We start from the raw sequence: 23,227 nt of genomic DNA, 5'->3' as shown, positions 1-23,227 counted from the left end.
CCCTGCTCTTGAGAGATCAAAACTTGTAGTCTTAGGGGGAGATTCAAGAATCAGTTAATGACCCAAGATACACCTAAGGAAGGACCTGTCTGCCATTAATTCACAGAATATTGATCCTCAAGGGTGAAGATGCTCTTTGAGGGAACTGTTTACTTCCTTTATCAGACTCCCCTACTGTGCTTCGTTAAGAAGGATGGAAGGAGGAAGGCTCTTGAGGCAGGACAGGCTCCCCTCCCCCGCTGCGGCCTGCCCGACAGCCACACAAGCTTCCTCCCCACCCGCATCCCAGCCCTCGTCACCTGTCTTGGGCCAGGTCTCGCACACCGTGGCCACTCCTGACGCAGCAGCTGTTAGTAGCAGGGCTGGTTCTCGCAGGGTTGAAGCCGAGACAGCAGCAGACACGGGTTCTGTGAGAACCCAAGGCTGGGGGCCGGCTGGAGCTGGCTTTCCCAAGGCCCCTGCCAGAACACCGAGCTGCGAGGGCTTCCTTCCCACGGGGCCTCCAGCGCACGCCACACATTTCCTCACAGCGTGAGATGAGTTTGTTTTACCTGAACCTCTCTCTCTCCAGGAGTTGAGGAGCCAGAAACAGAAGATTGTTTCAGAAAGGGAGCGACTCCAGGCAGAACTGGATCACTTACGGAAGTGCCTTGCGTTGCCTGCAATGCATTGGCCTAGGGGCTACTTTAAGGGCTATCCTAGGTGACGGTTTCCCTTGCACTAGGCCGAACCTATAGTATAGAAATATTATCTATTTTATTACCTTGAATATTTAATATTTTTCACTGGGAGGTTTGAAGCTTAAAAAAAAATGAGAATGTGCCATGCATGAAGCAAAGGATTCCAGGCTCCACAGAAAAAGAAAGAACTCGCCTTGACTTCAATGCAATTGAATCACCTTTGTAATTCAGCGAGCAACCAATGTAGGATGCCCGTAGCTTTTTCTTTTTGAAGGCGGTTTTATTCTTTTCCCAGGCCATCATTTTTTAATCTGAAAACGAAGGCTCTATTACCAACACTAAAACTCTCGTTTGTAGCCCCTGGGTGCGTCAGGTCGGACCCCACGGCTTCTGTGCCCTTCCTTGCCGTGTTCCCAGGCCTCGAGAACCCAGTTTGCTCTCGCTGCAGGCGGGGCCGGTCTCGTTCCTCCCCGGGGCGGAGGAGACCTGCTTCAGCTGGAGGAAGGCGGGGTGCGTTTTAAGTAAAGGGCTTATTTGTTTGTTTCAGTTATTTTTCTGCAAAATTCCCTTCAAAGCAACAGGTCCTTAAAGCACACAAAGCAAGAGTACTGAAGCCTCACCCAAAGGCTTTTCCCTGGAAAAGCTCTTTACCTAAAGATAAAGCAAATCAACAAACTGAAGGTACCTTTTTATTACTCTGGGGCGGGGGGGGGGGGGGGAGAACGTACCGAGCTCTGTGTATACACATACTCACCCCGCGTTGTTACTGCAGTGGGTGGTGTTTTCATACAAACGTAAATTTTGAGAGAAAAGTCAAAGGTGCTTCAGCCTTGTACTGTGTATATATATTAAAAAACAAAGTTTTGTATGTTTTTATTACTTTAATTATTGTTATAAAAAAGCCTGCCATTTTTAATATGTGGTTTGGGGGGATTTTTGTTGTTTGTTTTCCTGTTTGGGGGTTTTATTTGTTTTTGTTTTTTTGGGCAAAAACTTGCTTTTAGTGTTTGTACTGCTGCTGGTCAGGACATTAAAATACTGAAGCGTTTTTAAAAATTAAAGAAGACGAAAAGTAAAAGAGCTTACCACTGGCGCCTATGCGATCACTTCATTTTTGAGTCGCACCAGAAGGTCATGTAGAAAGCCCTGCGCTGCTTTTTACCTCCGCCTGTGCCCCTTCCCCACTCAGGACAGCAGGCGGCGATGCTAACCAGTCGCTATTAAGTGAGGAGAGGCTGGTCTGCAGTGGGAACACCGTAGCTACTGTGGTGCACCTTCACGGGCACACGGGCACACGGACACAGGGCTTTGGGAAGTGAGCAGTTTGTGTGTCCAGTCTGAGAGCAGCTGCAAAATAGCAAGTTTAGGGGCTTTAGATGCAAAGCTTTTTTAACAGCCTAAAAGCAGGATAAATGGTATCTGAGCAGAACTCCTCTTGAACCTACTGTGACGGCACAGCAGCAGCCAGGAGCAGGCGTCACCCTATCAGTGCAGGGCCCGGGCAGAGAGAGCTTCCTTCCCGTCCCACTCACCGCTCATTCAAGCAGTGCTGAATCCAGATCAGGAGGGGCTCTCATGCCCCAGTGGGCCTGACCAGAGGCCACAGCAGCCAGTGGTTGGTCTGGCGGGAAAGAAGGGGAGGAGCCCCTTGGTCCTGGGCCAGGGAAGGGCTGGTTGACCTTCAGGAAGGCCATTCCCTGTGACCGGTGGCCATGCCCTCAGCCCTAGACCTTAGCTGTGTGGAACAGCTTGCTGGCAGATGGCAGCGCGTGGCTTTATCTGTTCCCACACAGTTTGCTCTGTATGCCTGCCAAGACTCTTCCCGTTATTAGCAAACTCAGACAGAAAGTGCCGCCAGTATTACCAGCAGTCAGCCAGCACCTTCTTCTCTGCAGACATGACTTGACTTGACAAAAACTAAGGGCTGTTCTGTGGGCCTCCTTACCTGCGAAGATGCAGGGCACTGTGTTCCACAGGTGGGCACAGGTGTTCAGAGGGAGCCCCACGGCCGACCATCAGGGCCAAACATCATTGAATTTCTCTATTAATAATCTGCTTACTGTTCCTGGTCTGAAGGCTTGAGTTACATCTTACACTTCACCCCCAGTCCTCTTCCTCCATCACAGGGGTCTGGCCGCCTCTGCTACTCAGCACTGAGGGAAAAGTAGTCCATTTAAGTTGATGGGGAAGAAAAGCACAGACCAGCCCTTCACCCGAGGGGAGCCCCTCAGCTGGGTTTTGGTTACGGGAGGGTTCAAGGGATGCCTGCCCGGGGCAGGGAAGCTGTGTCACCAAGAGCTAAACTAACGACCTTTTCCCTCTACACGAGTGACACCCCCCCCACCCCCCGGAGCTTCTCCATCGCTCTGCCGCACGGTACCCCACCCATCCGTGCGGCTCTCTGAATGTGCTCGGGCTCAAGAATATGACAATCAGAATATGATGTAAACCAGTGAGGCAGCATGAATAAACTAAGAAAAAGGTAAGAAAGTGTCTTGAAAACAGAAGTGCACCACTGAGACAGTACCCAGTCGTGGCTTCTTCAGTTAATAACCTGAAAACACTTGATTCTGAAAGAACGCAGGAGCATCTAAGTCTCTCCAGCCTGGGCTTAACAAAAATTCACAAATAGGGAATCCCTGCCACTGTCCTCAGCTGGCTCACACTGCAATGACAACGTTCAGAAACACCACATTTGCCCTAGAATCGAATCGATTATGGAACTTTTGCCAGTATTTTCGTGAAGACCTCAGTGCTTCACGACCGCGCGTCTTCCCACAGCACCTGGGAGAGACGCTGCCATCTGTCCTCCGAAGGCGCTTTCACTGACCCTTGTGAGGCATTTCTTCCAAAGCTGAATCCCGGGCTTGTACAGTTAGATTGTCAGAAACCACCCAGAGCTTTCCCCCAAACTTGGCACCACACAACCTGATCCTTTGAAAATGAGGCTTTCTTTGTTTCATATAATCAGAGCCAAACTGACATAAAATAGCATGATCTTAATCGATTATTTCAGACAGGTGACCAAGATAAGACTTTCAACAGCTTAGTCTATATTCTACAGTAAATAAAACACTTGATTGGCATTGATTATGCCCTCAGGGAAATTCAGACTATTAAGAGGAGCCCACACCTTCAGCAGCAGAGAATTGTTAACAGGAAATCTTAAAGTTCATACATGGGATGGTGCTTCAAGTAGCTCACAATGCTACCACATCTCAAAAATTAAATCAGACCCCCCTCTTTCCCTCTGAGCCATGGTTTGAGGTGTAGAAAGTTCCAAGGACCCACCATCAGATGGAGACGGTCAGCACCGCCCATGCTGTGACTCCTCAAGTGTATGTTAGCCACTTGGCAGCAGTCCCTGTGCTCCTTTCAAGTAACCAAGCTATTGACTTTCTTACTACTTGCATTAGTCTGTCCCCAACTTTTTGATCCAGCGCTTCACTTAAACCCCTTAGCTCTGCCTTGACCTGAGGAAGCCCACGCTGATCGGTTGTGTTGCTCTGTTTGTGCCCTGTGCTTACCTGCTAGAACAGTGAGCCAGGACGGGAGGGAGGAGGGACGGTGCCTCGGTCACTCTGGGGGCAGTTTAGATGCTGTGAAATTAAACCTGTTCTAAGTGTACTTGTTTGAATTAATTGTATTGTAATATTATTTGTTGAATGTAGTAATTAGATATTTATGAATATATTGCTGTAATTTCTGACAACATTCAAAAAATAAAATCTTCCTAAATCATGTTGAGAAAAAATCTTTTATGTTATAATAAAGCCCCTCAAAAATAAAAGCTCAACAGTTCTATAGCTTTACAGGTAAAACATGCAGACTGGATTGTACCTCAGCCAAGTTTTAAGAGAAGGGTATTCGGGGTGAGATCTGAGACACGCGCAGCTCCCGAGCTGCCACAGTAGCTCGTTTCATGGTAGAAGAGTCTCCAAAGTACATCTGAAGGACTCTGCGTAAGAGCGAGCTGAAGAGGCAGGACTAGGTCTTCTGGGTCCTGATCCCTCCACATCTGGCCCTCAGTGCTCAAGTAAGAGCCACCAGCTGTTTGTTGGAGGGACAGCTGGGCACCAATCTGGGCTGGGGAAACAGTGCTTGAGTAACTTTAGGCTTGTAACTTGAAACACTGAAGGGCAGAGACCAGCAGGCACTCTAGCCTCATTTGATCAAGCACACCCACGCCTCAAAAAGCCCCCGAGCTGGTGCACCGCTGCCTCTGACCGCCGCTGCGACTGCTGCCAACAGCTGCTCACTGAACCCACACGCGCGCGAGTAGACCATCACTCCCCTCTCCAGGTAAGGCGCTTTCTACAGGGGACGTAGCCATTCGAGAATGCTACAGCTACATGGTTTTCTCCTAGGGAGAAAGTAAAATACCTTTCAAGCCACCGCTGCCTGTAATAGTCCGTCCAGCACCACGTCCCCACTTTCCCTCCTGGTGTCATGTTTCAGCTTCACCCTCACACTCAGTAACACGGGATTAATTTTTCCCCGACTTTCCCCTTGATGGCGAGCCACCCTTTAGACCCGACCCAGGAGCAGACCAGAGAATGAGACGTGCAGAGTCCTGGGCTGAAGCTGACGGCCACCTGCTACCTACCTCTCTATTTGGTCGATCAGGCTGTTTTAGCCACCTGGCTCGCCCCTGTCGGGGGTAGTTATGCAGGAAACAAACCCAACAGAGATTTGGGCCAACCCATCTTTACTATGTCTCAGGGCTCAGATGGACATGGCTCGCTGTCACCAGCCACTCGTCTGCTATCCTCTCTGTGAACTACCTCTGTAAGGAAATTCTGAATTAAATCCAAGTGATCAGTAGCAAGAAAGAAAAAAGGCCGAGGCCACCACTGCCACTCCTACTGTGGCTCTATCTTTTAAAAGCAATGCCTGACATCAGTGAATACTCACCTGCCTGTGACAGTTCTGTGCAGGAGACCTGAGTCTCTGCTGGGGAAAATAACTTGTTTTGCCAAAGCTCTTTTTCTCCTCCACCCCTATAAAAGGACAGCTGGCTGCTAGATACAGACGGGGAATTAATGAGCACCTTGGGGACTAAGCACAAGCCTGTTGCTTCCCAATGTTATAGGTCCATTCCTTGCTTCACGGCGCTTTTTTTCCCCTACACGTTCAGAAGTAGTTCTTGCGCTCCAGAAATGTGAGTACCTTCGTCAAGTCCTGAGCACGCACTCACCAGCTGGGGAGCCTCCTGCCGGCAGACACGAGGCCTTTACAAACCAGAGTCTCCCTAGAAATCCTGAGACTGGGCACCTCCAGGAGGCTGCAGGTTTGTGCGGAGTTTGTACATGTGATTGAGCACTTGTGTGAGGAAAGCCCCACTGGTGTTGATCTCCATCAAGGTGAGGTTATCCAGCTAAAACAGAAGGGAGAACAGGCTGGGTTGGTTTGAGTTTCTGCCTTCGAGAAAAAGATCAAATCTACTGAATAAAAATAAACGAGTAAATAATTTTTTGAGAGCCCAGCACAGCCAGTAATCTCTTCCTGCGACGGCCCCCCCAGACGAAATGCAGATGTCAGGCCCTTGTGGGCGGGCCCGCTGTGCACCCACCTTGGCATGTGACTCTTGCTGTCTCACGAATCTGTCAGCAGACACCCGGAGCTTGGCTATGCGAGTGTCCCACACATCCTTGATCAGGGTCCGGATCTCATCTGCTTTCGGGATGTTGTCCGAAGCACTAAGGGAAGCAAAGGTGACATAAATTGCATAAGGAAGCACTCGGTGAACTAAACCAACATCCAGGTGGAAGTGGTTTCTTTTTAAATGTTTCTTTGGATTTAGGCAAAGTGCACAAGCTGTTCTAGACTCCAAATTGGTTATGCTCTGTTTTTCCCATTTTAAAATGTAAGGATTTCTAGCGGTTAAGCTTGGTGCCAAGAAAATTCAGCCATGATCCACACCGAGTTATCTGGGTTCCTGTTTATGGTCCCACGGCAGGTGCGGTGCCAGGACTTGAAGCTCACCTAAAAGAGAGTTAGCTCTCCGTTGGTCATCGTCTGTCTCAGGATAACTGAGTGTTCTGTGCTGTAGAGTTTCCATCTAGAATCAGTTTCTTTCAAGGGCTGGCTCAGAGGTCATGGCTTCTAACGCTAATACCCCATCGGTTATCCAAGAGGGTAGCAACCCACCAGGGAGAGAAGACCACACCTCTGCCTGGCACTGCGCGGCACTGCACAGCAGTCCCACCCCACAAAAGCCCTGAAGGACAGGCGGTGTCCCACTCTTCAGGGAAAACAAACACAGATTTGCAGAAATCAGGAGAAGTCCCAGCTGAGCATCTGCAGCACAGCAGCAAGCGCTGGGGGCAGGTCCGGGCGGGGGCAGGTGCGGGGCACTAACAGCCTGCCTTCCTGGGTGACACACTTTAGTTTAAAGCTCATCTTTAAAGGAAGAATGAAACTAGAAGACAAAAGCAAAAGCCAGCACGTCTCATCACCAGACATTCTAGGAGAAGCTAGAGATGGATGGTCTTTCCACATTCGAAAATTAGCTCGTGATTTAGTAGATGGAGAATCAGTGGTGAAAATTTATGTCGCAGATTTTATTTGAGATCCAAACATTTGGATCTTAAGCTCTGAACTGCAGGTTAGAGAACAAAGGACCCGGGGTTCTTGTTAACAACTGCAGAACAAAGGTCTCCCTGCTGAGCGAATTACTGTAAGGAATTATAAAACAAGGGCTTCAAAAGGAACAGCATACATAACGTGCTGAACTGAAAAACCAAACATGAACAAGCCTCACCTCTGCTTCTGTATTCTCCCCTGAGTTGCCCCCACCGCCACAGTGGTCCTCTCAATCCCCCGTGACACCCGCCCAGGGACCTTACCACCACAGGCTTCCCTCCCGCACGGCTCACGTGTCTGGGTGTGTCCCGGCAGCTCTGGTCCCCCAGACACACCATGGCCTCTCACACTTCTGTCCTTCTACCTACGCTGCCCCCTCCCCTAGTAAGTTATCCCTCCTCCTCTAAGCCAGGGATCCCCTCTGGCACCGCCGGGTGTTAGGTTTGCATCCAATGTCCTCCGAACAGCATTTATGACACTGCAGGGTAACTACCTGCTAACAGGGTCACAGCTCTTCCCCACAAAACCGGGACTCAAGCCTGCATGACTGTCTCCACTACCTAGTGCAACACTCAGTTTAGCACACTGTACACTCAGAATGTTGTGAACTGCAGCCCTGGATCAGCTTAAGGACAAGTCCACATTATGCACATTTTTATCTGAATTCCGCAGTGCTGCTCGGCGGACGCCTGACCCTCGCTGCTCTACGGCAGGCAGTAGGGAGCTGCCAATTTTTGTTCTAGTTCCCCTCTTGAATCCATCAATGAAAAGGTACTCAGGGCTTCGAAAGCTTGACTTCTTCCAAATTACATTCCAAGTATCTCCTAATGTGACAACCACAGAATGAAAAAGGAGGCCCCGCGCAACAACAATCAGGGCAGGCTCTGATCACGGCACCAGCCACACCCCCAGAGGGGTAACAGCCAGCACGCACGGAAGAAAGACGTGGTGACCATCCATACTAAGAACAGCCCTCATGACAAAACTATTAAGACACACAGTCTACACAGGAATGCTCCCACTTAAAAAAGAACAGCCCTTTAAGACCACAGTAGATAACATACTCCAAGTATCTCCTAAGCAAAGTATCCACAATTGCCTGCCCCCTCCACAGATTTTCATTCATTCATTCAACAAACAGCAGCAGGCACTGTGCTGGCACGCACAAGACACAGTCCCTGCCCATTAGAACTGGGGGTGGGGGGACAGCACAGGCATACAATAATTAGAGAATTACAACCGACAAACGCTGCAGAGGTACACAGAGCTGCCAGGGGGACAGGCACACTCAACCTGGGAGGGAGGACCTGTTACGTGAAACCAAAGGAGGAAGCAGAGACGAGACGGACTAACTGGGCAGAGGGACACACAAGCTCTGCGTGTGTGAAGAAGTGAAAGAGGCCAACGTGAGCCTGGAACTTGGACAATGAGAGGGAAGAGCGGGCCACAGGAGGCTGTGAGAAGGCAGGAGGGAGACAGGCTCTGCGGTGCTTTAAAGACCGTCATGAGGACCTCAAACCCTGGAGAGGCTCCCAGGAGAAGGGGAGATACATGGCAGCTTTACCTTTGAAAGTCCACTCTGGCTGGAAGGTGGAGAATGAATTAGAAGCTGATGGGGAGCCTGGACTGGACGAGGGGACACAAGAAGTCACTACAGCACATTTTTGCCCCCAGTGCACTTTCCTTAGAGCTCAGGGTCGGAGGCAACTGTGAGCCCTGGGCCTTTCCTATGAAAGAGATGCAAGAACTCCAATGCACATGCCCAAAGGAGAAAGGGGTACAGCTTTACAACAAAACATGTGCAGTTAAGGAAAAGGCTACTGCTAGGGAGGCAGAGGCCCGTCCTGGAGTCTGGTATCAAGTGGCCGTCGGCACGCAGAATGGAGACCCAAGGGTTTACCGGGAGAGGGAAGGGTGGAGAGAGGGAAAAGGGAGAAAGGAGAGAAAGGCCCCGGGGCAGTGCGCGCATGCCCACAATGACTCCCAGATCACTGACCGAGGAGAGGAACGGGGTGGCCAAAGATACCCCGTGCCTCGGTAACAAGTGTGGAACACGGCAGGAGGGGGTGAGAAATGCGAGCTCCAGCTTGCGTGTGGGTTCCAGGAAGCGCGAGGTACTTACTGGTTTAACAGGAGTTTGGTGAGTTCCACGTAATAAGGGCTGGGCATAGGGGTGAATGTTTCTTCCTTTCGTTCATGATCCCTCATCATCTCCAACTTTTCTGAAATTTAAAAGTAAACACAATTTACCATGACCATAACCAAAACAGTTTTAAAACCTTCCAAAAGTTACCAAGCACCTATGTTACTTACTCAATCAACTAACAACATGAGGGGAAAACTTTAGAATAACATGTCTGTCGCTAACTAGGTAATTCACGGCCTATTTCCTCAAACACTTCTCTTAGAGAAGGTGGTAAATTTTTGCTATTGTTGTTGCTTTTTTTAAAATTATTTTTTAATTGAAGCATAGTCAGTTACAATGTGTCAATTTCTGGTCTACAGCACAGCGGCCGTCATGCATAGACACGTATGCATTTGTCTTTTTTTTTTCATTAGAGGTTATTCTAAGGCATTGAACATAGACCCTCATGCTGAACTGTCGTTGCTCTGGCCTACAGAATACATTAATGAAAACAGTATGTCCGAGCCAGAAGTTCTTTTTTTAGGGAAAGAGCAAATTATTCTACCTACACGCAAGCAGGGATGAAAGGAACCAGTGACTGGAGAGGCGTATTTATACTGAACCTTGTTCCGAAGAGAGCAAGACAACTTACAGCTAATAGGGGGCTGGCAGCCACACACCTGAAGAAAACAGCAGAGTCCAACTCCACCCAGCAGGAAACGCTCCACACACTGCAACAGCCTCACTCCCACCCCTCTGTCCCTCCCCCACGCCTGAGAAAACCCCAGTCCTGAGTCTGCGCCCACCATGGCAAAGGGCCACACAGACACCACTGTGCTGCCAAGTCTCACCTTGAATGGCTGGCCACCCTCCCCCTCTGCGCGGTCCTGCCCCTGACCCTTCCCGGCCCTGCTCACCCTTGGGGTCTCCATCCTGCCGCCCATCCTCCCCCTCATCTCTCACCTGCTGCCTCACTGGGCGCCCACCCGCCCCCTCTGGCCACATCGCTCAACCCCCTGCAACTGCCCCCGCCCTGACCCTCCTCTCCGACTTGCAGACCACCGCTCAGCAACTGTCTCTCACTCTTTAGTGACCAGTATTTCACTATTTGACCATTCTATCAAACTCTATGTAACATCTTTCATCAGAAAAAGAAAAGCCTCCCCTGACACCAAATCCTCCAGCTACCAATTCATTTCTTGTGCCCTTTACAGCAAAACTTCAGGGCTCTCTGACACTGGTGGTAACTGCCTCTCCTCAACCATTCAGGTGGGTGCCTGTCTCACCCTCTGAAACAGCTCACACACACCACCTCTGCTCAGCCAAACCCAATGGCCACGACTCGGGCCTCATCACATCTGACAGGGGTCAATCCTCACAGTGTATTTATCACTTGGCTTCTGGAACACCACTGTCCCCGAGTCCTCTTCCCACCTCCCCACCTCCTCCAGGCCCTCCTGACCTCGACACACTGGAGGACAGAGCTCAGCTCCCGGCACCTCTCCGCACCTAAACCTATATCCCGTGTGTTCTCATCCCACATCATTTAAATGCCATCTATTCACTCGTGGTGGCTTCCAAATTTGTATCTCCAAGACCAGCCGCTCCCCAGAATTCCTGACTGCCCACACTGTCTCCACTTGGGCAGCTAACAGGCACCTCCAATGTCACATGTTCAAATCCATCTCCTGGCTCCCCCTCCAACCCTCAAACTTCCCCTAGTCTGCCCAGTCTCAGGGAACGGCGCCTCCCCCTCCTTCTGCAGCTCGAGCCAGCAACCCTGGTGGTCACCCTTAACTCTCATCTCTCAGGTCCCACAGCCTGTCCTTTAGCAAATCCTGCTGATCCTTTCTTCCAAATGCGCCTAGACTCCACCCAACTCTGTCAACTAACTAGTCAAGTCACTCTGAGCTCTTGCCAGGGTAACTCCCTACTGCCCTCTCCCCACACTCATCTTTTCTACACAGCAGACTGATTCTTTTCCTTCCTAACATCTAAATCGGACAGAGTATGAAATACCTCTGTTCAAACCCTGCAATGAATCAACTGACAACAGCCAACGCTGGCCAGGAGTGGAACAACAGGAACTTTTTTTTTCTTTAAAACGGGAACTTCCTTGCATTTCTGCTGGGATTGTTATGAGAGTGGCTCAAGCACTCTGGAGGGCTGGGTGGCAGTTTCTAACAAAGTTAAGTACAGGCTGCCCCATGACCTGGCAACTCCACAGCTCTAGGTATTTATTTACCCAAGAGAAATAAAAACACATACCCACAGAAAGACTCAGCTGAGACTGTTCAACGCCGCCTCATTCACAGCAGCCTACACTATGACCCAGATATCCACCAGCAGAGGAACGGGTGACCAAACTGGAATACTCAGTGAATGAAACACGACTCAGTGATAGAAGAATGCTGCAACCACACGCGCAACAGGGCTGAATCTCAAAAACATTGTGTTAAGAAGTCAGAAAAGTCAGCTGACACGCCAGATGGCTCCATTCAGACAAAGCCCAGGAACCGGCAGATAGGAGGAGGAGTGGCTGGCTCCCGGGCAAGCCTGCGGGCTCACCAGTGATTTTCACTACTTCTCACCAGAGTACGGCCCAGGCCTGTGAAAAGCTCAGGCTGACTCTCTCTGCACCTTCTCTCTGACGCTGGCAGGTTCATGTGCCGTATCTCCTTGGGTTTGAATAGGCCAAAACTGCCAGACAAGGATGCTGTACTAACAGAACCAGAGTCTGTTGGAGTTCCTGCTAAAAAAAAAAGCCCTGCAGAGTAGAAGGAACTGGACTTTCCTGTTATGTCCGAGCACCACCAGATTCACTCATCCTAATCGGACAGGGATGAAGACAAATTGCGCAAGCAGTCTTTCTTAAACTATACTTGAGTGTGCCTGGCTCCCCATGTCCTTGCTTCTAGGAGGGGGACTCCAGGTGACTCCCAAAGTGAAGGGGACAATCAAAACTACTCAGGCTTTGTAAATTCTCTATGCTCCCCAACCCCGACCCCGAATAAAGTTAATTTAAGATTGTTTACCCTAAGGAGCCACTCATACCTCCTAAGTGACAACTGCAAAGTTTCAGGATAAGTCTGTCTGCATCTTTGATGCAGTATTGTTTGTTTCCAACAGTTTTACTGAGGCATAATCAACCTACCATACAACTCACCCATATAAATTGTACAACTTAGTGGCTTTTTAGTATATTCACAGAGGTGTGCACCCATCACTTCAATCAATTTTAGAACATTTTCATCACCCCAAAAGGAACCCTATAATTGTTCCTTCACCCCCCCAAGCCCCCACCCCTAGGTGACCACTAATCTACCTTGTCTCTGTGGATCCTCCTGCTCTGAACAGTTCATATGAATAGAATAATACAATATGTGGTCTCTGTGTGTGGGGTTTTTTTTTCCTGCTTAATGTTTTCAAAGGTTTATCCATGTCGTACCATGTGTCACAACCTCATCCCTTCAGGTGGTCATATAATATTTCCTTGTACAGATGACGCGTTATTTTCATGCATCCTCTGTAATGTAAGATAATGACACTACTCTTCAGCATGCTTGTGTGTGTGTGTGTGTGTGTGTGTGTGTGTGTGTGTGTGTGCGCGCGCGCGCGTTGTGCAGGGGGGCGGTAATTAAGTTTATTTGGTTTTTCAGTGGAGGTACGGGGATTGAACTCAGAACCTCCTGCATGCTAAGGATGTGCTCTACCACTTGAGTTATACCCTCCCCCTAACTCAAAAAAAAAAAAAAAGTTCCTTTAATGTTATATAATATTTAAAATTTTAAGAGCAAGTCGAAATGTCTTAGAATCAAAATCTGAACTACAATTGGTAACCCCACCCCAACGACCATCAGTAACAGTGGCTCCCAGCAGACTCTGGGAGGTGAGGCTGGAACCATTCACTGATTTCAGCTTAAGGACCCCGTGCCCCCACCAGAGAGAGGGTGTCCCCCAGCCCCCAGGGCCCCCTCTCCTCCCCCACATCCTTACCCACGTCCATCCACTCGGGAGGAACCAGCCGACACTTCTGTCTTTGTTTCAAGTTGATGGCCAGCCACAGAGGCACTTCCACGGGTAAGCCGGGGTTGAACGGCCCCAGGTCGCCCTGCCCAAGGACACACACCCCGTCACACGGCACAGAGCATCGCCGCCGCCCACCAAGCTGAAGCCCAAATACAAACAAGAGCCCGCGCGCGACCTCGGCCGACCGCGGCGTTTCCCCCGCCCCCCGCGCCCCGAGCGCCGCCCGCCGGCACCTGTGGGAGCCGGGCCCGGCTCCGCCCTGGGAAGGAGAACCGACCGCACGAGTCGGAGGCCGGGCGGAGTCCCCACAAGCCCCGACCCCGGCCTCTCCCCGGCGCCGGCTCCTCACCCCGATAAGGTAGATCTTGTCCAGACTGAAGTTCGGGATAATGGTGACCAGCTCCTTCTCGGCCAGGAACTCCACCTCGGCCGAGTCCATGGCGGCGCCAGCGGCCGGAACGGGACTCGCCGCGGCCTCCGGCCCCTCAGCGTCCGGGAAGACGCTCCGCGGCCACCGCTTTCCCGCCACCACGTGAGGCCCACCCCTTCCACGGCCGGAAGGAGCCTCAGCCGGCCTATAGGAACGCAGCGCTCTCCGCGGGGTGGCGGAAGGTGGGGATCGCGGCTGCTGCGAGCCCGCCGATTGGCAAGCTTGAAAGAGGCTGCGCGCAGACCCCGCCCTCTCGTGGATAGGCCGCGCCCTCTCCCGTGTCCCCGCACAACCCAGCTGTGGGCCGCGCACCTGGCGCCGCGGGCGGGCCCTCCTGCACGTGGAACCACTCTGAGCGTCCCTTTCCCTGCCCTGGGCGCCTTCCCGCCAACACCACGAGTCAACCTGGGGGGTGGGGGGTGGATTCGGAGCCAGGAGTAAGTGCATTTAATAGGTCGCAGAGTGAGGGAAGGCATTGTTCCTTCTAACTTTACAATCTTCAGTCCTCCCTACACACATGGGTTAATATCTAAAAAAAATGCTCATTCCTCCACCGCACCCACATCTTCCAATTCAGAAACTGTGGGAAAGAGGCTCAGAATTTGCACATTGGCAGGCTCCCCAGGTGAGACTTGTACAGGGGCATGTTTGTTCGGTTGCAGCAAATACTATTGAAGTGCTCATTTCCTGGTTGGTCCAGGTGCCCCCTGTACAGTGTGAAACCTAACAGCAGTGGTTCTCAAACCCTCCCAGCAGATTCCCAGTGTGCACATGCACACGCTTGGGGTCCAGGGTGGGGACAGAGGGTTAAACTTTAACCAGAGATTCTGATGGGTCAGTAATAGGCTAGGAAAGCTTCCCAGGAGGTGAAGCAACTAGAGGTGGACTGGTGGAATCAGGCAAGGGGCTGAGTTTGAAACCCTGATCATTAGGCTCTAAAACAAAGCACATGTGACGCAGGATTTCGGGGTTCTGTATTCCTACAGGAAAGCTGCCCCACCCTAGAAAACCCCACTCTTTCCTCTCTAACCCTCTGAAACCTGCCCCAGGTCAGGCTGTTGGGATGACGAAACCATAACTGAGGTCTGCCCCTCACATCACCTAGAAAGCTGTCTGTTGCTTGCCTGCACTGGAAACTGCCATTACAGACCTGGAGATTTTCTTCATTGTGTCCTTTATGAAGACATTACTTTAAAAGAAAATAAATAAAAGATCTCTCAGGAAGCTGTGTGACCTCTGAGCTTCGGTCTCCTCATCTGCAAGCAAGATAGGAAGAGAAAGAGCCCCGGATGTTTGGGGAGGAGGGGAAGCTGCAGGCCACCTGTCCCTTCCTAAAATAGAATCTCCCTCAGGCATCTGCAGAGAGTCTGTGCCAGCTTGTCTGGGTTTTGATTGATGGGGGAATGTTTTCTTGATTGGCAAATATTTGCGTTCCAGAGTTGGCGAGGCTTCCCTCCCTGATTTTCACAGCCTGGAAAAGAGCAAAGGAAAAGAGCTGGTGGGAAAGCTGAGGTTGGGAGAGGCCTCGGCAGGCTGGGTAGGAGAGCTGGCAGAGCCTGGTGTCCTGGTGTTCTTACCTGTAAGATGGGGACAGTGTCGCTTGCTGCTTGCCTGGCAGGGCCTTGCGAGAACCAGATGCAAGGGCTACAGCCTTACACTCCGCAAAGCGGTAGTGTCCTGGAGTCTCAGACCTGAGTGTACATCAGGGTCCCTTGGGGGGGCTTGTTAAAGCAGCACGATTCACAGCAGCCAAAAGGTGGAAACCATCCAAATGTCCATCAGCTGAGGGTTGGATGAACAACACGTAGTCTCTACTATGGAATATTACTCGGCCATAAACAGGAATGAAGCACTGATTCATGCTCCAGTGTGGATGGATGAACCTTGAAAACATTACACTATATGAAAGAAACCAGATGCCAAAACCATGTTTCTATTTATAGGAACTGTGAAGAATATGTAAAATCCATGGAGACATTAACTAGATTAATGCTTACCAGGGTTGGGGGAGGGGAGTGGGGAGTGACAGCTGATGGTCATGGGGCTTCTTTTGAGGGTGATGGAAATGTTCTGGAATTAGTAGTAGCTGCACAACACTGTAACTATACTAAAAACTACTGAATTGCAAACTTTAAAAGGGTGAATTTTATAATATGTGAATTATTCCTTAATAAAACTTATTTAAAATGTCTCTTCCTAAGGTACACACTCAGACTTTCTGATGCAGTAATCACACATTTGACATGCCCCCTACTCCCCAGGAAGTTCTTATAATTGGGAAAACTGGGGAGGGGAGTGATTTGCCCCAATCCGGTCCAGCTCCCAGCCACTCCAGGACCCAGAGAGGACTTCTGAGAGCCTGGCCTCTGAAAGTGGGGGAAAGAGAGAGTAGACAGACAAGAAGTAAAGTGGGGGAGGGGGGAGTATGGGGTCCTGCTTTGGATGGAGCAGTCAGAGCCCCCACACCATGGTCTCCTGTTGTAAAACCTGCCTCCCCCTAAGGGGTCAGAATGGCCCATAATGAATTAAGAGCTGGACACAAAACAAATGGGGAAGAGTCCCTGGGGCAGAATTCCAGATGGTGTGTATGGATGCTCACCACTTCCTAAAGTCTGGGCCGCCTGTGGCCACTTCCTTCCACAAAGGACAAGACGGAAACAGGGAAAAACAGAGAAACCTGACCAGCACGCCCTCAGCCAGGTGACCAAAGTCAACATCAGCCATGACCCGCCGTGGTGACCGCAGGCACCCCCGGAAGGGTGTATGAGGAGGGTGCTTTGTCCTGGGGCTTCCTCCCCGAACCTCCAGTTCCAGGCTAATCCTGAGAAGAACATCAGACAAATCCTACTAGAGGGACAGTTCCAGACAACTGGCCAGTCCTCCTCCAAACATCAGGTCGTCAGAAAGTCTACAAAACCATCCCAGTCCAGGGCAGACTGAGGAGTCTTGACAACTAAATGTCTTACTTGGATCCTGGATGGGAACCTGGAGCAAAGAAGAACATTAGGGGAAAACCGAGAAAATGTGAATAAAGTATGGATCTTAGTTAATAATCATGGATCACAATTGGTTCGTTAATTGTGACAAATGGACCAGCGTAACACAAGATTAAGGGTTAATGACAGGTGAAACTTGGCTGGGGGTGCAGTATACGGAAGCCTCTGTTCTATCTTTGCAACTTTTCTGTAAATCTAAAGCTACTCTTTAATAAAATGTTTAAAGAAGCCTCCTCTGCCGGTTCCAGGGCACCTAAATCACTGAGCAGCCGTGAAACGCCTGCCCCATTCAGGGGGTCAGCACTGCGCATACCTTGTGGTCACAGTAGAATTTAGGCTGCAGAACGGAACAGAACAGCAGCAACCTGGACTTCTGATTTTAAAGGCATGGATTCTTCTGCAATGCTGGAAATGTCCTGTAGTCATGGTGTCCAGGACGGCGGCCACAAATCCCAGGTGGAAACAGTTTTGTGGGGGACTGGGATCCTCTGAAGGGCACTCACTCCTGCCTTCGATGCACCCTCGATGAGTCCCAGGGCTGAGCACATTTGGGAAAGACCCCGAGCACCTTCGTTCCATCCCGGATCAGTCTGCCTCTTGCTCTGAATCTCTGCCACGTGGGAGCGGTTTTCTCACAGTGAGGAGGCTGTGGTCCAGGAAAATGAAGAATCGAAGAGGTGACTGAGAAGCTCCAGGAATTCTCGGCCCTGCCTGTGCATGAGAATCACCCGCTGGATGCCCTGGCCATACCTGGACTGAAGGAATCAGAAACTCCGGGTGGGGCCCAGGCCTCGGCCACAGTGGATGGTCCAACTGCTCTCCCATGGTCTCCGGAGGACATTCAGGGAAGCAGTGACTTGCGGCTATTGGTGTCTCCTGTCTAAGGAGGGGCTAGAATTACAGTCATAGCAGCAAAAGAGAGATGCAGGATGGAAAACACCTCCTCCCCAAACCCTCCCATCCCTTGCCCTGGCTGAGAGAGGCGACAGGCTGATACCGGGCAGGGCCCTCACAGTAGGACAGGATTGCCTCCCTAACTAGACCCCTACCACGTCCAGGGGCCTGAACGTCTGTGGGCGCTGCCTGCGCCTCTCCGCACCTCTTCGGTCTCTGAGGTTGGGGTGATCACGACCCCTGCAAGCCTGACCTCACCTGCTGTTTCTGGCCGGCAGCAGCTCTGATGGGTGGGGCCCAGCTGCTCCAGCTGTGACCTGTCCTGATATCCCCGTCTCCTGGAGCCCTTGGAGGGTGGGCGGGATTGACGCAAGCAAGGTTCTCAGCTGCAGTGACATAGCTGGGCCCCAGAATGGAAGTTCCACGCCTGGTGATATTTCCACGACAGCCCTCAAGGTGTTCTGCCTGCTGGGTGCGTGGCAGGTGAAGCGAGACAGACAAGCAGCGGCCAGCTCTCCAGGGCCGCTGTGTAAGCTGCTCCCCAGAAACTGGACGAGATCCTGAGCCCAACGGGAAGCCGTTTGAGGGACACAGGTGGGGGAGAAACATGAACAGATTCGCAGTTTAGAGAGAGAACTCTGGGGGATGGAGTGGGGATGCGGTCTAGCAGCTGGAGACTCACCTGGAGGCTGGTGGTGATGGCTGGACCTAGGGCAGCAGCCCCGGGGACCAAGAGGAGGGACTGCTGGGAACCAGAGCCATTGACTGCCTGCCGGTGTCCAGAAAAGCCAGGCCGGGGATGCCTCCGGACCCCACCAAGGTGGCCACAGGTCTTCCCCTTCTACCTGTGACGCTGCACAGCCCAGCAGTGTCCCCCCGCCCCCTTGCATCCCGCTGGCCACCAGGGTTTGGTGGGGGAACCATCACGCCATCCGCATGGCGCCCATCACGGCTGAGCCGGCCGCTCTCAAACGGCTCCAACACGGTGCGAATACACCCGTGTGTCTTTTCACCATCTGCTGCTGTCATTAAAAAACTACATTTCCATCTGTTTTCATGCTTCTCTCCCCTCCAGCCCTCCCTCCTGGAGGCAAACAGCACAAATCCCAAGTCGAGGACCCCAACGTTCCCCCACCTCTTGGGACCTGGGAACTTCTCCGGGACACACCAGGGCTGGGGTCATGGGCTTGCTTGGAGCTGTTAACTCCTCTTAGGCCACCATGGTCTGTGACCTCTGCCCCACTCCCTGCCTCTCCACACACACTTTGCCGGGAGCCATTTACCAAGCTTTTTCATTGTGGGTTTTCATCAGTGTGTGTGGCTTTGGCATTAAAAATAAATGAAAAATAAACTGCAGACATCAGTAGCCATTCCCCCAGAATGTATTTAAGGAAGAACAGACTCAAGAAAGAAGAATCAGGGAGCCATGTTTGGGGTTCAAAATAAACTGTCATTCTGGAGCCCCCCCGACCTGTACAGCACCCCTGACCTTTCATGGAGGGTCACGTTCCCGTAGAACCCAACAACCCCAAAAGGCTGGGACCACAGATCTTCTCAAACACGGCTTTGCAAACATCAGCTTAATCGCCCACATCCTAGAGGAACTTTTAGACCCTGTGCCAGGCATGATTCTAGGTTCCGTAACCACCTAGTTGCTAGCCTCATTTGAAGACTGAAGCAGGTGAGGCTCAGAGAGGCAAAGTAACTTGCTCCAGGTGCCCCAGCTGACCAGTGCGAATGCAGGGATGGATACCCACAGGCTGGGAAGTGGGCCTCGAGGCAGGCTTTAGGTGGAAGTGGCTTCTTCGGAAGGAAGGCAGGCCCAGGAAGTCCTGGGAAGGTGGGGATACTCCAGAGGAGCTGGTTCAGGTCAAGGAGCAGATTTCTCCTGCTGCCCCCAGGGCTCAGACCCCTGGAACCTCAGGCAGCTAGGAAGTGTGTCCCTGGACCCACATGGCTGCCCTGGGAGCTTGTTAGAGACGCACCATAGCAGACCACCCCCCCACCTCCCCAAACGGAATCTGCATTTGAACCAGATCCCCCCTGAGAGCACATTCGAGTCTCAGAAGTCCTGGGTAGACGAGAATATTTCTTAGAGTGGCCTCACCACCCCCCAAGGGACTGGGAAGGTGGGGTACCTATCTGCTAACTCCCATCCATAGGGGTCAGGGGGACTGCCAGGTGCCGTGAAAGCCCCCCTAACGCTGCAGCGGCTCTGGCACCAGAGGAAGCCCTTGCAGATACGGGTGCTGTGGCACAATCCTGCTGTCACATAAACCGGGGCACTGATGACACCTCTGCGGATGTGGTCCCAGGTGCTCTGCTCCAAAGCCGTCGCTCTAGCCACCTACCCCACATTCACACCCTCAATGTCATGGATTCCTCAGGTCCCCGTGGTGCTGTCCCCATTCCCCAGATGAGCAAGCAGAGGCCCAGGGAGTTAGGTGACCTGCCTGGTCATGGCTCCCATTTATCGACCATTTGCTCTGTGCTGGGCACCATGCAGGGTTGTACATGGATTATTTCCCTTAATCTACAGATGTGCCCCACGTGGGAGGTCCTGTTATCCTCACTTTACAGGTGCAGGAAGGGTTCAGAGAGCTTGAATAACTTTCCAAAGTCACACTGTACAGTGCAGGTCTGGCTGACACCAAAGCCCTTGCTCAAACCCACTCCCTCTGTTGTTTCTCCTAGCTCCTAAGAATGGTGCTGGGCTGCAGCGGGGTGCTCTGCCCCTGCTCTCATGCCCTCTGTGGTGAGCGCTTGCACTGAGCAGGGCCCCTCCACCTCGCCCTTCCTTTATGGGGAGATAGAGCTTGCTAGAAGCCAGAACCTCAGGGACAGGTGCTGGACAGCGAGTACTGTCACGGGGTTTCCTGCAGCCTGGGGCGCAGATATCGCCAGGAAGGGTGTCTCTGCCCTCACCCAGCAGGCACTGTCCTGGGGTGCATCCCCAGTGCTGGCTTTACTGGGGACAAGCCCTCCAGATTCAAGAAGCCCCAAAAGCCCAAGACAGGTGTGGGTGCCTTGGGCCCCAAGGCCTTTCCCCAGGAGAGCAACGGGCTCGTCTGGGCCCTGCAAGAAAGCCAGGTCCAGCACCCTAGGGCTGCACAGCCTCCCATCTCCAGCTCACAGCCCTCTCCCTGTTGCCATGGGCACTAACAGCCTGGGATGAAGTGGTAATTAGCCACAGCAGGTTGCTGAGTGGGCTAGAGGTCTCTGAACAGTACCCACGGAGCTATGGGGGCTCCCCACACCTGTGGACTGAGCCAGCCTTCAGGGCGAGCACCCAGCCCCAGCCCTGAGACCCAGCACCCCCCGAGTTCCAGAGGAAACAGGACTGGGGCAAAGTGCCAGTTCACTTGCAGAGAATCCAGGAGGAAAGGGATGGTTTGCCTGGACAATTAACAAGAGATATGTGCTGGGGGCCATCGGGGGAAAGCTCAGTAGAGCACATGCTTAGCATGCATGCGGTCCTGGGTTCAATCCCTAGTATCTCCATTTAAAAAAATTGGGGAAAAAAAAAGAAATATGTGCTTGGTAAGTCATCCAACCTCTCTGAGGTTTGTGTGGTTGGTAAGACTATGGGGTCTGGGTTCAAATTCTGCCTCTGAAAAAAAGGGAACCCTCCTGCACTGTTGGTGGGAATGCAGTTTGGTGCAGCCATTATGGAAAACAGTATGGAGATTCAAAAAAAAATTTAAAAATAGACTTATCATATGATCCAGCAATCCCACTCATGGGCATATATCCAGAGGGAACCTTAATTCAAAAAGACACCTGCACCCCAATGATCATAGCAGCACTATTTATAGTACCCAACACATGGAATCAAACTAAATGTCCATCAACAGATGAATGGATAAAGAAGTTGTGGTGTATTTATACAATGGAATACTACTCAGCCATAAAAAAAGAATAAAAATAATGCCATTTGCAGTAACATGGATGGACCTGGAGAGTATCATTCTAAGTGAAGTAAGCCAGAAAGAGTAAGAAAAATACCGTATGATATCACTTATATGTGGAATCTAAAAAAAAGAGACAGACGAACTTATTTACAAAACGAAAAACAGACTCAAAGAGATAGAAAACAAACTATGGTTATGGGGGTGGGAAGGGGACGGGAAGGGATAAATTGGGATTTGGGGATTTGCAGATACTGACTACTACGCATGAAATAGGTGAACGACAAGTTCACACTGTATAGCTAAGGGAACCTCGCGGTAGCCCACGTGGAAAAGAACATGAAAACGAGTGTCTGCGTGGTCACACATGACTGAAGCGCTGTGCTGTACGCCAGAAACTGACACGTAGCACACTGACTGTACTTCAATAGAAGTATGTACATACCAAAAAGAGAATTTCAGGACGGCAACAGCGGAGCAGGAAACCAAGCGTGGGGCCTCCAGAATGTGGGCTCTGTTGGGACCTGCAGGCTGTGCACCCACGGAGCAGGCCCTGACCGTGTCAGCGGGCCAGGGTGTGCCCGTGTCTCCTCCGCAAGCCCACTGTCCACGGGCAGCCCGGCAGGAAGTGCTGGGGGTCCCGGGGCGGCCCTCGGCCAGCAATCAGTGGAGGTGACGTGCGCAGACCCCTTCCTCCCCTCGGGCAGCGGGAGCACGGACGGACGGGAGCCCCACGCTCCCTCCTTCCTGTGTCCCCCGAGCTCTGGTCTTTGCCCTCCGCTCCTGGGCGGCGACCTCTCGGCCCTTGGAATATCCCGCCTGACAGGAGTGTCTTTGTTTGCCTGGGGCCTCAGCCACATGGGACAGTCTGAACAGTGTACTCTGTGGTGGGCCTGGGTCCCGCAGCATCAGCCTGACCTCTGGGGAAGCTGGAGACTGAAGCCACCGCACGTCTCCGTGGCCAACCCCCGGTGAAAATGAGCTCGGTGCGCGTCCCGGAGGGGTGACCCCCATGTGTGCTGCCTGCGTGCCTTTGCTGACACTCATGCCTGCTGTCACCTCTCGGTCTGCATCCTTTCACTGTCATAAACCATAAACTCCACTATAAACTACGAGTTCTGTGAGTCCCTCTGGTGAATCACTGGGCCTGAGAGGGGCCTTGGGGCCCCGATCCCAACCCCCTGTACCCCAGGATCACCTCCCAGATACATTTCTTGCTTGCGAAGGCACGGCCCAGGCCTGCTTCAGGAAGAATGCTGAGAGAGTGGGCAAACCAGGACCAGGAGAAACAGCGGAAAATAAACAGAAACACATGTGCACGATCAGAGCAGTCTATGAGGAGAGGGCGACACCAGCAAGTTCATAAAAACCCCACCACCTCCCATCCTAGAGACGCGGCATCGCCAGGATGCTGCGGCTGTGCGCAGGCATGGCGGGGCTGGAACTCGAACGAGGTCCATGTGACTTCAGAGCCCGTGCCCTTGGCCACACACACCCAGGCCTCCTGGGCCATCAGCAAATCGAGGCGCCAAGACCATCCAAAGACCCGTCACCAGATGGACCAGCCCCTCCGTGACAAG

The 23,227-nt window shown here is 51.8% G+C and overlaps 2 protein-coding genes across 7 annotated transcripts in view; one reads left to right on the top strand and one right to left on the bottom strand.

Annotated features, from left to right (window-relative positions):
• Nucleotides 1–4,421, top strand: part of GSE1 (Gse1 coiled-coil protein) — a 104,504-nt gene extending 100,083 nt beyond the window's left edge. For all 4 annotated transcript variants that reach the window (XM_074349306.1, XM_074349307.1, XM_074349304.1 and 1 more), the window contains exon 15: nucleotides 572–4,421. In XM_074349306.1, the coding sequence (XP_074205407.1) occupies nucleotides 572–706 (135 nt within the window). In that variant the 3' untranslated portion in view covers nucleotides 707–4,421. The remainder of the gene's footprint in view (nucleotides 1–571) is intronic.
• GINS2 (GINS complex subunit 2) lies at nucleotides 4,419–23,158 on the bottom strand. Of its 3 annotated transcripts, none has more exons than XM_074349311.1 (8): nucleotides 17,596–23,158; nucleotides 17,159–17,491; nucleotides 15,427–16,670; nucleotides 13,769–15,320; nucleotides 13,387–13,501; nucleotides 9,388–9,487; nucleotides 6,253–6,379; nucleotides 4,419–6,057 (listed from the first exon to the last, which is right to left on the bottom strand). In XM_074349311.1, exons 4-8 carry the CDS (start codon nucleotides 14,294–14,296, stop codon nucleotides 5,932–5,934), a joined length of 996 nt encoding a protein of 331 aa, XP_074205412.1. In that variant the 5' UTR covers nucleotides 14,297–15,320; nucleotides 15,427–16,670; nucleotides 17,159–17,491; nucleotides 17,596–23,158; the 3' UTR covers nucleotides 4,419–5,931. The 3 variants fall into 3 exon arrangements, with proteins under 3 accessions (XP_074205412.1, XP_074205410.1, XP_074205411.1); XM_074349309.1 differs by having other exon boundaries at nucleotides 15,427–17,491; nucleotides 17,596–17,736; nucleotides 17,998–23,158; XM_074349310.1 differs by having other exon boundaries at nucleotides 15,427–17,491; nucleotides 17,596–18,299; nucleotides 22,093–23,158.
• Nucleotides 23,159–23,227: the final 69 nt, after the last annotated feature.

Source organism: Camelus bactrianus, chromosome 21, assembly GCF_048773025.1.
Source record: "Camelus bactrianus isolate YW-2024 breed Bactrian camel chromosome 21, ASM4877302v1, whole genome shotgun sequence".
NCBI classification, from domain to species: domain Eukaryota; kingdom Metazoa; phylum Chordata; class Mammalia; order Artiodactyla; family Camelidae; genus Camelus; species Camelus bactrianus.
Note: the sequence above shows the minus strand (reverse complement) of the source record. Positions and strands in the feature narration are given on the sequence as shown.

Excerpts from the sequence above, each read along its gene's own strand:
- GINS2 (XM_074349311.1), bottom strand. The coding sequence starts at position 14,296 with ATGCACTTACTCCTGGCTCCGAATCCACCCCCCACCCCCCAGGTTGAC. Across the intron at positions 13,502-13,768 it reads ACAAGATCTACCTTATCGGG|GGCGACCTGGGGCCGTTCAA; the intron begins GTGAGGAGCCGG and ends GTCCTTGGGCAG. Across the intron at positions 6,058-6,252 it reads AGCAAGAGTCACATGCCAAG|CTGGATAACCTCACCTTGAT; the intron begins GTGGGTGCACAG and ends CTTCTGTTTTAG.